Source organism: Podarcis gaigeae (assembly GCF_964106915.1).
Source record: "Podarcis gaigeae genome assembly, chromosome: 10".
NCBI classification, from domain to species: Eukaryota; Metazoa; Chordata; class Lepidosauria; order Squamata; family Lacertidae; genus Podarcis; species Podarcis gaigeae.
In genome coordinates this window covers 44,426,095-44,438,418 of record NC_139686.1, presented here as the reverse complement: position 1 = coordinate 44,438,418, position 12,324 = coordinate 44,426,095, and the positions used below count along the sequence as shown (strand labels likewise).

At 44.4% G+C, this 12,324-nt stretch overlaps 1 protein-coding gene across 3 annotated transcripts in view; it reads left to right on the top strand.

The window, feature by feature from the left end:
• The first annotated feature begins 153 nt into the window (after window positions 1-153).
• MYRFL (myelin regulatory factor like) overlaps window positions 154-12,324 on the top strand; it is a 34,822-nt gene continuing 22,651 nt past the window's right edge. Inside the window, exons 1-8 of one of the 3 annotated variants that reach the window (XM_083699157.1) lie at window positions 154-515; window positions 2,418-2,511; window positions 3,618-3,685; window positions 3,796-4,048; window positions 4,834-4,922; window positions 6,596-6,746; window positions 10,850-11,045; window positions 11,453-11,529. In XM_083699157.1, the coding sequence (XP_083555283.1) occupies window positions 470-515; window positions 2,418-2,511; window positions 3,618-3,685; window positions 3,796-4,048; window positions 4,834-4,922; window positions 6,596-6,746; window positions 10,850-11,045; window positions 11,453-11,529 (974 nt within the window). In that variant the 5' untranslated portion in view covers window positions 154-469. The remainder of the gene's footprint in view (window positions 516-2,417; window positions 2,512-3,617; window positions 3,686-3,795; window positions 4,049-4,833; window positions 4,923-6,595; window positions 6,747-10,849; window positions 11,046-11,452; window positions 11,530-12,324) is intronic. The other 2 variants (XM_083699156.1, XM_083699155.1) reach the window with 2 other exon arrangements.

Below are 12,324 nucleotides of genomic sequence, written 5' to 3'. Positions count from 1 at the left end.
AGAAAAGAAAAAGCAAAAAATCTGATCATGCCTCCATTTATAGCATTTGCCTTAGCTATACATAAACACATGCAGGGGAAGGACAGGCAAGAGATAAGCAACCTTTGTTGCCTTCTTAATTGCACACATGCCGCATAGCAGAGGGAATTAAAGGGTAAAGGTCCTTAAGGAAGGAAACTGGGATCAGCTTTACGTAAGGGGGAAATACTGTACACGTTTTGGTCCTAAAGTTGTGGCAGGATCTTTATTTGGTGCTGAAACCCTCAAATCTGACCAGGAGCTCATTTGCAACAGTCCTGGATTCTCTCCGGCACACGTAGCCTGTGTGTTTTGACAAGAATGAAGGAGATCTTTTTTGAACATGTTAGCAGCCCTCTGAAAAAGTGCCGGCTCTCCGTAACTAGCTGAGCAAGTCTGAACGCTTGCAAAGTGGTTTGGGGTGCAAACTGCCTCCTCCTCCTACTTGCCCATGGATGTTGTGGGTGAAACTGAGGCTCTTCAACAGTTCTTCGAAGGTAGGTGGCCAACGGCTAAAGTAAAAGATCGTTTTGTCCGCACTAAGGAAATATGTTGTATTTTTGTTGCCTCTTCTGATCACTCCTTATTCATATACACCAAAAGATGACTTACTTTTTGCTGGGCTATTCTCCCAATTTCGTTTCCAAAGAGAGCACATGTATTGAGTGGGTGGGGCCATGTGAATGACTAGAAAAGAACATATTTTAATATATATATATCCTGCCTTACCTCCCAGGAACTTGAGATTGATTCATTTATGATATTTATATATTATGCTTCATATTTGGACTACAGGGACTACAGAGTATATGAAGCATAAAATCAAATACAGTACTACCTCGGGTTAATAACTTAATTCGTTCTGGAGGTTTGTTCTTAACCTGTAATTGTTCTTAACCTGAGGTACCATTTTAGCTAATGGGGCCTCCCACTGCCGCTATGTGATTTCTGTTCTCATCCTGAAGTAAAGTTCTTAACCCAAGGTACTGTTTCTGGGTTAGCGGAGTCTGTAACCTGAAGCGTCTGTAACACGAGGTACCACTGTAACTCAATACAGAGAAAATGTAAACAGACCTCAGAGCAGACCTAAAGCCATTAAAATGCGTAAGATGTTTTTTTAAAAGTGTTTTCCTGGTGCTTAAAGAATAGTAGTGTGGATGCCAGGTAGTCTCGGTCTAGTGCCATGCATGACTCTACAACACAACAACTCTGTGAGGAAGTTTAGGTTGAAAGATGATCACTGCCGTGAGCCCATCTAGTAAACTTCATGGCTGAGTAGAGATTTGAACCTGAGGTTTTAACACACACGAATGTTCACCATACTGTCTGCAGCTTCAAGCTGTGATCTTATCCAGCACTGCATGCATGTGGGGTTTTAATTTTAAAAATCTTAGTACAGACATACCCGGGTAGTTGAACAGAATCCGTTCCGAAAGTCCGTTCGTCTTCTGAAAAGTTGGGAAGCCAAGGTGCGGCTTCCAATTGGTTCCCAGTTGCGCAGGTGTGCCGGAAACAATAGCAGAAGCTGCGCCGGATGTTCAGCTTCCAAAAAAAGATTAGAAAACCAGAACACTCACTTCCCATTTTTGATCATTCGGGAGCTGGAACATTCAACTCCTAAGGCGTTCGGGAGGCGACGTACGACTGTACATTTTAAAATATTTAAATGTACAGTGATAAGAGAATGAACTTTGTAGTCATCTTGTTCAGAAAACCCTAAAATCCTCTGGCAGCAACTTTACATGCATATTAATCAAAACATCTTCCTGAGATCTAACCACATATTCACACATATTCACATTAGCCACATCCCATATTTTCTAAGCTATAAATATATAAAGGATAATTCAGTTTGTTTTTTAGTATTGGACAACTAATATATATATATTTGCTGCTTGCAGTTCTGTAGTCCCCCTCCCCCTTTGACATTGTAATACTATTGTGCCTGGAATCTTTGAAGTCAGAATAATAATATAATAATGATAATGATAATAAATTTATTATTTATACCCTGCCCATCTGGCTGGGTTTCCCCAGCCACTCTGGGCAGCTCCCAACAGAATATTAAAAACAGAATAAAACATCAAACATTTAAAAACTTCCCTAAACAGGGCTGCCTTCAGATGTCTTCTAAAAGTCGGATAGTTGTTTATTTCCTTGACATCTGATGGGAGGGCATTCCACAGGGTGGGCACCACTACCGAGAAGGCCCTCTGCCTGCTTTCCTGTAACTTCGCTTCTCACAGTGAGGGAACCGCCAGAAGGCCCTTGGTGCTGGACCTCAGTGTCTGGGCTGAACGATGGGGGTGGAGAATTATGTGGTCACCGAAAAAAATGAATATATAACAGCATTTTTCAGCTGAAAACCATAGCCCGAATTCTCCATGTTTAATCTTAAGGGCAAGACGTGCACAGAGCATTGGAGAATGCATTGGTGGATACACGGATGCTGGAAGAATTCATAGACAGTGACTTTGAATCGTTTGGAAGCCTGTAAGTATGAAAAGTACACTGTTTTCCTCATCATTTCCCTCCTCCAGCAATTTCTTAAAATCGCACACAAATAATGGCAGGGATGACGCGCCATTCCTGAAATGATCCATGCCTTATTCAAAATAGTTTTTTTAAGGACAAATGACAAATGAATGGCTGCTAAACAGCAATGAGATTTATTTTATCCCTCCTCCTGTGTCTTCCACCCCACATTCTTCAAGATTGTTCCATACCTTCTGAATAGGCTTGGGGCTGGGAAAGGTCACAGGGGAAAACAAGGAATGGGAAACTTTTCGTTGTGAACTTAGGACCTGAGCTAATATCTTCAACAGCTCAATTGATTCTTAGAAATATCCTGTGGAATGGGAGGGAGAGAACAGCAAATGTGCCCCAAGCTTCTGTTTAATGGAGCCATGCCAATGCCGAGAAAGTGACAATATTATCAGTTCTGGATTGTGCTTCTTCCTCTTCCATAGGCAACTATGAATATGTCAATGCATCATATAACACATGTGAATCTGTGGTAAGACAAGTGTCAGCGGTCATTAGAATAGCAGACTCACTTTGGAAGGAGAAGGAAAGAGTACAAACCCTGATATCATAATTTCCCGAGAATCAATTGCAGATCTTAATAACCACAGTTTCTCTTCAGTACTTGTTATAATGCCATCTGTGGGGGGTTTGGGTGGTGTGACCGACACATTTATTGGGCCTATCAGGAATCCTCGCAGAACGAGACTTTAATAGCTCACGTAACATGTAGATCTGCATTAAAAGCTATTCGCATAGGCTTGGCATAGCTAACAAATAGGTTTGTGGGGTTTTTTTGTAAACACATAGAAACTACATTTTTAAAATTAATAATTTTATTGTTTATTTAACATAATTGTTACAAAATATTGCAAATACATATATATTTCAAATAAGTAGATATACATGAAAGAAGGAACAAAAGAGAAAAAAAGAGAAGAAGAAAAAGAAAGAGAAAAAAAGAAGAAGAAAAAGAAAGAGAAAAAAAAGAAAAGTTGGAAGATACATTTTTGTTATCTGTATAATGGCTTTTTGCTTTTTTTTTTTTGCCCTGCCCCTCTTGACTCCAATTCCAGGCAAAACACGCTCCCAGACTCCCCGCCAGATTCAGGATCGGAGCCCTGCTCTCCACCACAGACCAAAGGTTGGTTGTGTGAGTCCTGATTGGTTGGCATTCTGGATTGGGTGTTCAGTGTTCATCTGAAGTGGTGACGCTGGGTGATGCAATGCTTCTCTATCTCTCTTTCTCCACAGTCACGTATTATGATATTTCATACCCTACCGGGTTGCGACCTTCAGCACCTCTCCCTTCCGTAGGGCCCACCAATAAGTTCCCTTGCAACTTTTTTGAGACTTCTTGGAAGACAAATGCTATCGGACAAGCGTGTGGTGCACACCATGACTTCAGTCTGAAGACAGGCAATGCGCCAACTCCCTGGAATAACTCCACGCCATCAAATAATCATGCTTTAAATGGCTCCCCGTTAAGACCCTCTCACAACCCCAGGTAATTTAAAATATATATTACTGTAACCAGTGCTTTCCCCCTCGTGGGTTAGCAAGAAAAAGTGTGAAGAAAAAAATGACTCTGATTTAAATTTCACCTGCAAAAAGAAAGAAAAGAATTCTGCTGCATCTTTTAGAGGCTCGTCATATTTTAGAAGCATTTCCTTTTGTAGGAAAGAGCTGCTGTCAGCAAATTCATGTTGTTAAGGAGCACAAAAATCAGATTTCAATCTCTCCACAAGGTGGCAGCATTTAAATGTTGAACAGCTCAGTCTTGTGCAAGTTTTACTCAGAAGTAAGTTACATTGTAAGGGACATGGGTGGCATTGTGGGTTAAACCACAGAGCCTAGGGCTTGCTGATCAGAAGGTCACGGTTTGAATCCCCGCAACGGGGTGAGCTCCCGTTGCTCGGTCCCTGCTCCTGCCAACCTAGCAGTTCGAAAGTATGTCATAGTGCAAGTAGATAAATAGGTACCGCTTTGGCAGGAAGGTAAACAGTGTTTCCGTGCGCTGCTCTGGTTCGCCAGAAGCGGCTTAGACATGCTGGCCACATGACCCGGGAGCTTTCTGCGGACAAATGCTGGGTTCCTTGGCCACTAAAGCGAGATGAGCGCTGCAACTCCAGAGTTGTCTGCGCCCGGACCTAACAGTCAGGGGTCCCTTTACCTTTACCTAAGTTACATTGTGTTCAGTAGAATTTAGGATAGCATTTGTCACATGATCTTTCTTTGAAATATTGCATTCATATTTTAATCAATTGGTATCAATGTTCATGTTCCTTCTAGTCTTTCCTTGGTATCTAAAAAGAGAAAGCATTCTGAGATGTTGGAGGACCCTCTAGAATTTCAAACATGGTCTGGCAATGTTGGACAAAGTAAGTGGAAATGTATATTTTGTGGGTAGGGGTGGGGATCATCCTTCAGCACAGATATGTCCACCTCCATACACCTGAGACTTTAAAGTACCGTATTTTTCACCCCATGAGGCGCACTGGCCCATAGGACGCACCTTGGGGTTTTTTGGGGGGGGAATGAATAAAAAAAAATATTCCCCCCCCAGCCGCGGGGCTGGAGTGGGGGAAGCCGAGCTTCCCCTGACCCCAGCCCACAGAACAGGCTGCTGCCCGCAAGCATTGCGAGCCTGTGGGACCTCCCCCCGGGCATGCAAGGCTTGCGGACATCTGCCCGAAGCATGGGGTGTCCTCCGGAGGCCGCCCCGTGCTTCGGGCTGCAGGCTGCCGCCCACAAGCCTTGCGAGCCCGCGGGACCTCCCGCCGAGCTTGCAAGGCTTGTGGATAGCTTCCTGAAGCCCGGAGAGCGAGAGGGGTCGGTGCGCACCGATGCCTCTCGCTCTCCAGGCTTCAGCGAAAGCCTGCATTCGCTCCATAGGACGCACACACATTTCCCCTTCATTTTTGGAGGGGAAAAAGTGCATCCTTTAGGGCGAAAAATACGGTAATATAATAGTGGGGTTGGAAGATGGAAAGCATGAAACTAAAAACACCCAGACTTGAGCCAAGATCTGTTTATCTACCTATCAAACTGATCACTGACATTCCTGAGGGGCCTGTATGAGAAGGCTTGGACTTAGTTATTTCCTTAATTTTGTTTTTTGGTTTGCTGTGTTCTGTGGGCTGGAGATCAGTGCAACTCACATGTCCCATGTCTAATGCCAATGAATATACACAATTGCACCAGGAGGGGAGCTGTCATTGATTCAATGGGCCAATCAGCACCATTGAGCAGAAAGACCTGGACACCTTGGATGGTATTCAGTTCAGTAGTTCTGCTAGTGCAAGCACTTTTGACTGTGCAGCAGAACTTCCCCTCCCTCTCCTCTCACCACAAACCCTGTGCACTCCCTACATTTGCTCTGGAGGGTTGGGAGGAAACCCAGGACATCTTTTAGGAGTGTGTGGGGAGTACACAGGGAAAGGAACTTCAGTTGTACAGCCAAAAGTCCTTGCTCTTGCATAATTGTTTAGGGGGCTGCTGCGCCCTGCATGCAATTGCACACACAATGTATCATCTTCTTTGGCCCCAAGATTCTGCAATTCTAATCCTGTAAACTGCTATCCAAGCACAACTAGCAAGAGATGGTACAAGAGCGTCTCTATGGCTCAAGATGCCATCACCATCATTTATTGTTTATATGCCGCCCATCTGACTGGGTTGCCACACCCACTCTGGGCGGCTCACAGCAAAATATTAAAAACACAATAAAATATGAACCATTAAAAACTTCCCTGAGCAGGGCTGCCTACAGACGTCTTCTAAAAGTCAAATAGTTTATCGGTATGACATTTGAAGGGAGGTCATTCCACAGGGCAGGCGCCACTACCAAGAAGGCCTTCTACCTGGTTCCCTGTAGCTTCACGTCTCGTAGTGAGGGAACTGCCAGAAGGCCCTCAGAGCTGGACAATGGGCTGGACAATGCGGGTGGAGACACTCCTTCGGGTATACAGGGCCAAGGCATGCTTCCTCTAGCCTGACAGAATCCCAGAAACAACAATATGACAGGTCTGCTGATGGTGTGATCTCCTTCCAGTGATTGTAAAGGATTCTTCTCCTGACATGCAAGAGTATGACAGTGGTGTGCAGAACGTAGCGTCTGTTGAAAAATCCTATCTGTCCCTCGCCTGGCAACCATATCGGATATCTCCCTGGAGCAGCCTGTTCAACCATAATTATGAAAAGCTGTAAGTGCTTATCACATTCCATCCTTTTTTCATTGTGATGCTCAGATTGGAAAGAAATAGACACCACAAGCTTCTCTTGAGGAAGAGACTGAATTGATGTTTGAACTACAAATTTAAATGGGTTTGATGATGATGATGATAAATTTATTTATACCCCACCCATCCGGCTGGGCTTCCGCGGCCACTCTGGGTGGCTCCCAACAGATTAAAAACAGAATAAAACATCATGATTGGGTTCTTAGGTTGTAGGCTGCCTTGTCCCTAGTCAGAAAACAGTCCGTCTGGCTCATACAGCTTTTGCTGACTGGCAGAATCTCTCCTGGGTTTCAGACACTGGAGTTACCCCCAGCCCCACTTAAGAGATGTGAGAGTTATACCTGGGACCTTGCAACACAGGAGGCATTCTTGGGGAGTGTGCACAGCTGGGGAGGGAAGGATTAAGGAGAACTAATGGGTGCTGGGTGTCCATGCCAGACACGCAGATGACATGAGGAAGGCCAAGCAGGTGGTTCACCCAGTGCACACCCAGTTAAACTGTTCAACTTGACTGTGTGTCTACTGGGTGAGTCATCTTCAAGATGGCATTTCTAATTTCTGTCCTCATGTCCGACATGGACACCCTGCATCCGTTAGTTGCAGGCATTCAGCATGGAGGCTGCCTCTGAATATTGTTCGCTGGGGAGGAACAGATGAGGAGAGCTATTGCCTTCATGCTTCCTTGTGGACTTCCTTGAAGCATCTGCAGAAAGCAGGATGCTGGCCGAAACGAACCTCTGGTATGATCCAGCAATGCTGCTCTTCTTATTCTTTGAAAATAAGAGACATTTTTCACCTGAAACAAATTGGGGGCTTGAGCTTCATTTTTGGTATTGTGTAAATCAAGTAGATAAATAGGCACCAGAAGCGGCTTAGTCATGTGGGCCACATGACCTGGAAGCTGTACGCCGGCTCCCTCGGCCAATAAAGCGAAATGAGCGCTGCAACCCCAGAGTCGTCCGCAACTGGACCTAATGGTCAGGGGTACCTACCTTTAAATCAGGGGTAATAAGCACCCGGGGGTTTGCTCTGGTCATAAAAACAAGGCACCTCTCTAATGCTCTTGCATCCTGTTAGAAATCAAGTGACTGTCAATGTAGTTATGGTTAAGTGTTACTGCTTAAAACTTAATATAGTCTTACTTTATGAATACATTATTTTACTTCTTGGAAATGTGCAGTAGTCCGAAGTCATTCATATCTATGAATACCTTATTTTATTTCTTGGAAATGCACAATTGTTAGAACCATTTCTTGCTTTATCATCTTTTTAGAAGTAGTCCCATAATATGAGCAGGGATATGAGACTGGGCTGGGGTGGAGGAGTCCGCAGTACAAAAGAGAAGAAGTGAATATCTTCTCAGTCTATATATCTTTTTGTCTTTGTTGTCCAAAACCGGGCATATCAATTCTTTCAGCAGCAGGGTAATATTGGGACTACCAAATGTTTACTCTCCAATGTAGAAGAAACATTTAAAAATACAGATAAAGTCTGATTTTCAGACATTTGTATCTTCGAAACTTGATGTCCTCTTTATTACATGCTTTACAAATCCAGAAGTGAGCGGACATTATTTATGAGCCGGTTCTCTTCTCTGCTGTAGATTAAAATCTCATGAAGAAAGTGACAGGTCTCAAAAGGGACCATTTGCTCTTTCTTCACCATCCCGAGAGACCATAAAGTTGAAATAAATCTTTTGCAAAAGGCTATACATTCTAACCTCTAATGGCCAAGTGAAAGGAGGGAACACCAAAGAGCCACCTTTCATTTGCTGGGAGGAAAGTGGGTTTCCACAGTACCATGTGACAAGGGATCATTGTTCAGCCTTCCTTTAATGAACAAAGTGACTCTATATAATGGAGACTTTGAGTCTTGGGCTGTAGCTTTCAAGTGATGTATTACAGAGATGCAGACAGAGAGGCACAATTGTCCTAGATAGCTAATTCACTGCTTCTTTCTAGACGGCCTTTGAGACCTTTGCCCCATACACGATAGCAGAAAAGAAGCGTCTCATATTTGGTAGAAACCCACGTTTAAACAGCACATGATAGCGGCCATCCTCATAGTGACTCTGCATAGTGGTCACCTCCTAATCCACGTTGCACAGTATATTTATTAGGACCAAAACAAAATGTCACAAAACAGGATGTAGGTTTAATGCTCTCCAGAATTCTCCTCCAGGCTGGGACACAACACAAAGCCGTGGACTGAGATGGAGGGTGGGGAAGGAAACAAATAAGCAAATGAGGGACAAAAATGGGCTTGATACTGTTGCTGTCTCAAGATGGGAGATTGTAGACCTGGTTGGATTTGTCCCTGCTAGAGCCTGCTGCAAGTCTCAGGTTATGCCTATGATTTTAGGAAATGACCGCTCCCTGCATAAAACGGGGGGCAATCTTTGCGTGGACGCACGCAGCCCCTAGATCTGGAGCAGCTCCATCAGCATAGGCTTGGCTTTGCCTTCCCTCAGGTGGGATACCTGGAGGTCTCCGCCTACCTCAGTCAGTTGTCCAATCCCACCTGGGGGAAGCGTTGCCAAGGAGATCAGGCCAGGTGGGGGAGGGATTACCTGCCCACACAATAGAGGGAGGATCTTACCTGGGAATCCTCACTTGGCTCCAGAGCTTCTCCCACCCTACCCACCCTCAGTCAATGCCTTATTTTGCAGGTTAACTTTTCTTCACAGGTTTTGCTGGTTTACTTTTCTTCACAGGTATGTGGGCACTGCTACGTTAAGGTCGCTGTCAAAGGGCCGGAAAGGAATTTCCCTGCATTGGCAGGTTTCGCCTTTCCCGTAGCAAAACGTCACAACTTTGGCGGTATCAGGCCTTGGGCGGAATCCTTTTGTCCATCTTCCTCTTTGCAGCAGCGATACCAGGGTTCCCCGTTAAAGGGTTTCGGAAGGGAGGCTTTGACCGTACGCCAAAAGGTCCACATTGCTCTCTCCTGCGGCGGCGGCGTAACGGGGGCGGCTATCTCTGCTTGAACATATGTTCTCCAGAGCCAGCCCCCCCCCCCAAACACTGGATAACCCTGATGCTCCCTAGGTCCCCAGCTGGGGACTGGGGAGGGAGAACGCCCAATGCCGGAGCCAAGGTCTACCCACATTTGAAATTTAATTAAGTTGTGGCCAATTTATCCCATAGCACGTTGTCTTGAGTCGTTATTCCGCATGACGGGGGGGGGGGCGCTCGGGACCTGGGGACTCTGCCTGTCCACGCAAAGAAGCAATTTGGGAACACCAGGGGCATCAGTGTTCCAGATCTGTTTCTAGCATTAAGTGAAACAGACACGAGGAAGTAGAAAGAAACATACTTATATTATCTAAACTGGAGATCAGTTGAAGTGGGTGTTAATCTTCGTGAGACTACAAATGTAGGGAATTTTTTATTACCCAGAAAAATTCTACTGGATAATACTGCAGGAGGTTGAAACAATCTTCCATGTATTTTTTTTACTGTCATTTACATCAGGGGGTTTGATGGCACACAAAATATCCTCAATCTTAAAGAGTATACTTAAAGAGTATCATCCTTGAGGGTGCTACTACATTTATTAATGAGCAGCTGCAAAACATCAGCATGTCTCTTAGTCCTGATGTGGTTGTTAGTTCTTAGCTAGGCATTTTTTAAAATATTTTTTTTTTGCTGAGGCTGTGATTTTGCGTTTCATATTTGTATTTTGACTTATTGGTTCACTGACCATCATAAATATCTGACTGGATGTTTTAAAATGAGGGTTACATGGGAAAAACGAGTAGTCTTTTCGCTCACTGTGTCAGAGAGGCATTGTGAGCAACAGTGCTCCCTTCTGTTTCCTGTCAGCCCTGGAAAGAGCCAATCACTCTCTTTAAAAGGAAGTCCTTGAGGTGTTTAGGTATCTCTACCTATTTCCTGCACAGCATTAAAAGCTAATTTAAGAATCCATTATTACTTCAAAGATCCCCCTCCAAAAAGACATGAATAATTTGTTACTGGAGTATCCACATCTATGATATTGTCTGAGCGATGTAACTTGCTGAAATATTATTCCACTTACAGATTCCTCTTGTGTGTGTTTTTTTCCAGCCCAGATGTGGGATATTACATTGTTACAAACAAAGGATTTAATTTTTCAACAGCAGATAGCGCTTTTGTTTGTCAGAAGAAAAACCATTTTCAGATCACAGTCTACATTCGAGTGGTTGGACACCCCAAATTTGTCAAAACCCATTTGGGGCTGAAGCCGGTAGAAACGTTTTACTTGAAAACTTTTGGTATTAAGGCAAGTGTGTCTCCTCCCTTCCTTCCTTCCTTCCTTCCTTCCTTCCTTCCTTCCTTCCTTCCTTCCTCCCTCATTTTCATTATTAACTTATTTCAGATACTTCTATGCTACCTTTTAGGGCAGGTATGGGGAAGCAAACACAGCCCTCCAAACCCTTGGGACTATTCCCAGGCCCTCCCCCACCACCTGCCCTGCTTCACACCTTCCTTGAATGTTTTTGTGTGGCTGGAATATGCCCTTGGACTCTGATCCTTCCTCTTTCTTGCCTGGATGGAGGTCAGGTATTTTCCCAGATAAGCTTAATGTACAGAAAGCTTCTGGTATGTTTAAAGAGAGAGAGAGAGAGAGAGAGAGAGAGAGAGAGAGAGAGTGTCTTAAACCTCCTTTGCTTGTTATTCCATATTTAGATGGAAGCTCCCAATCAAGTAATCATCATTGAGCAATCTCAAACTGATCGAAGCAAAAAACCTTTCTACCCTGTTCAGTAAGTAAAAACAAACATACAAACCACAAAACACCAAAACCCACACATTATTATTATTATTAGCAGTAGTAGCAGCAGCAGCAGCAGCAGCAGCAGCAGCAGTAGTAGTAGTAGTTCCCTGCCCGTCTGACTGGGTTGCCCCAACCACTCTTAGAGGCTTCCAACAAATATAAAGGGATAATAAAACACTGTACTTAACAAGTAAGTATATGTATCCATTCAGTTATTCATTGGACATACCCCACTCTATTCAGAAATATCACAGTGGCTCCTTTCGATTTCCAGTCTAGGCACCTATCCATGCCAGACCCCCACCCACCCAGCCACCCCTGCCTAAAAAGGGCAGGTAAAGCAGAAAACTGCTCAGACCCATGCTTTCTAGGCATGGCACAAGGACATGTGTGGACATCCAAACTATTCATTTGCTAAAGCCACTAAACTGTTTAAGCTGTGCACTCCTGAGTCAGAAAAGGTAAAGGACCCCTGGATGGTTTAGTCCAGTCAAAGGCAACTTTGGGGTTGTGGAGCTCATCTTGCTTTCAGACCGAGGGAGCAGGCATTTGTCCCCAGACACCTTTCTGTGTTATGTGGCACAATGGAACACCATGATGGAAACCAGAGTGCACAGAAACACCGTTTACCTTCCTGCTGCAGCAGTACCTATTATCTCCTTGCACTGAGAGCTCACCCTGCTGTGTGGATTCGAACCGCCGACCTTCCGATCAGCAAGCCCAAGAGGCTCAGTGGTTTAAACCACAGCACCACCCACGTACACACAGGATCTAAATATTCTTA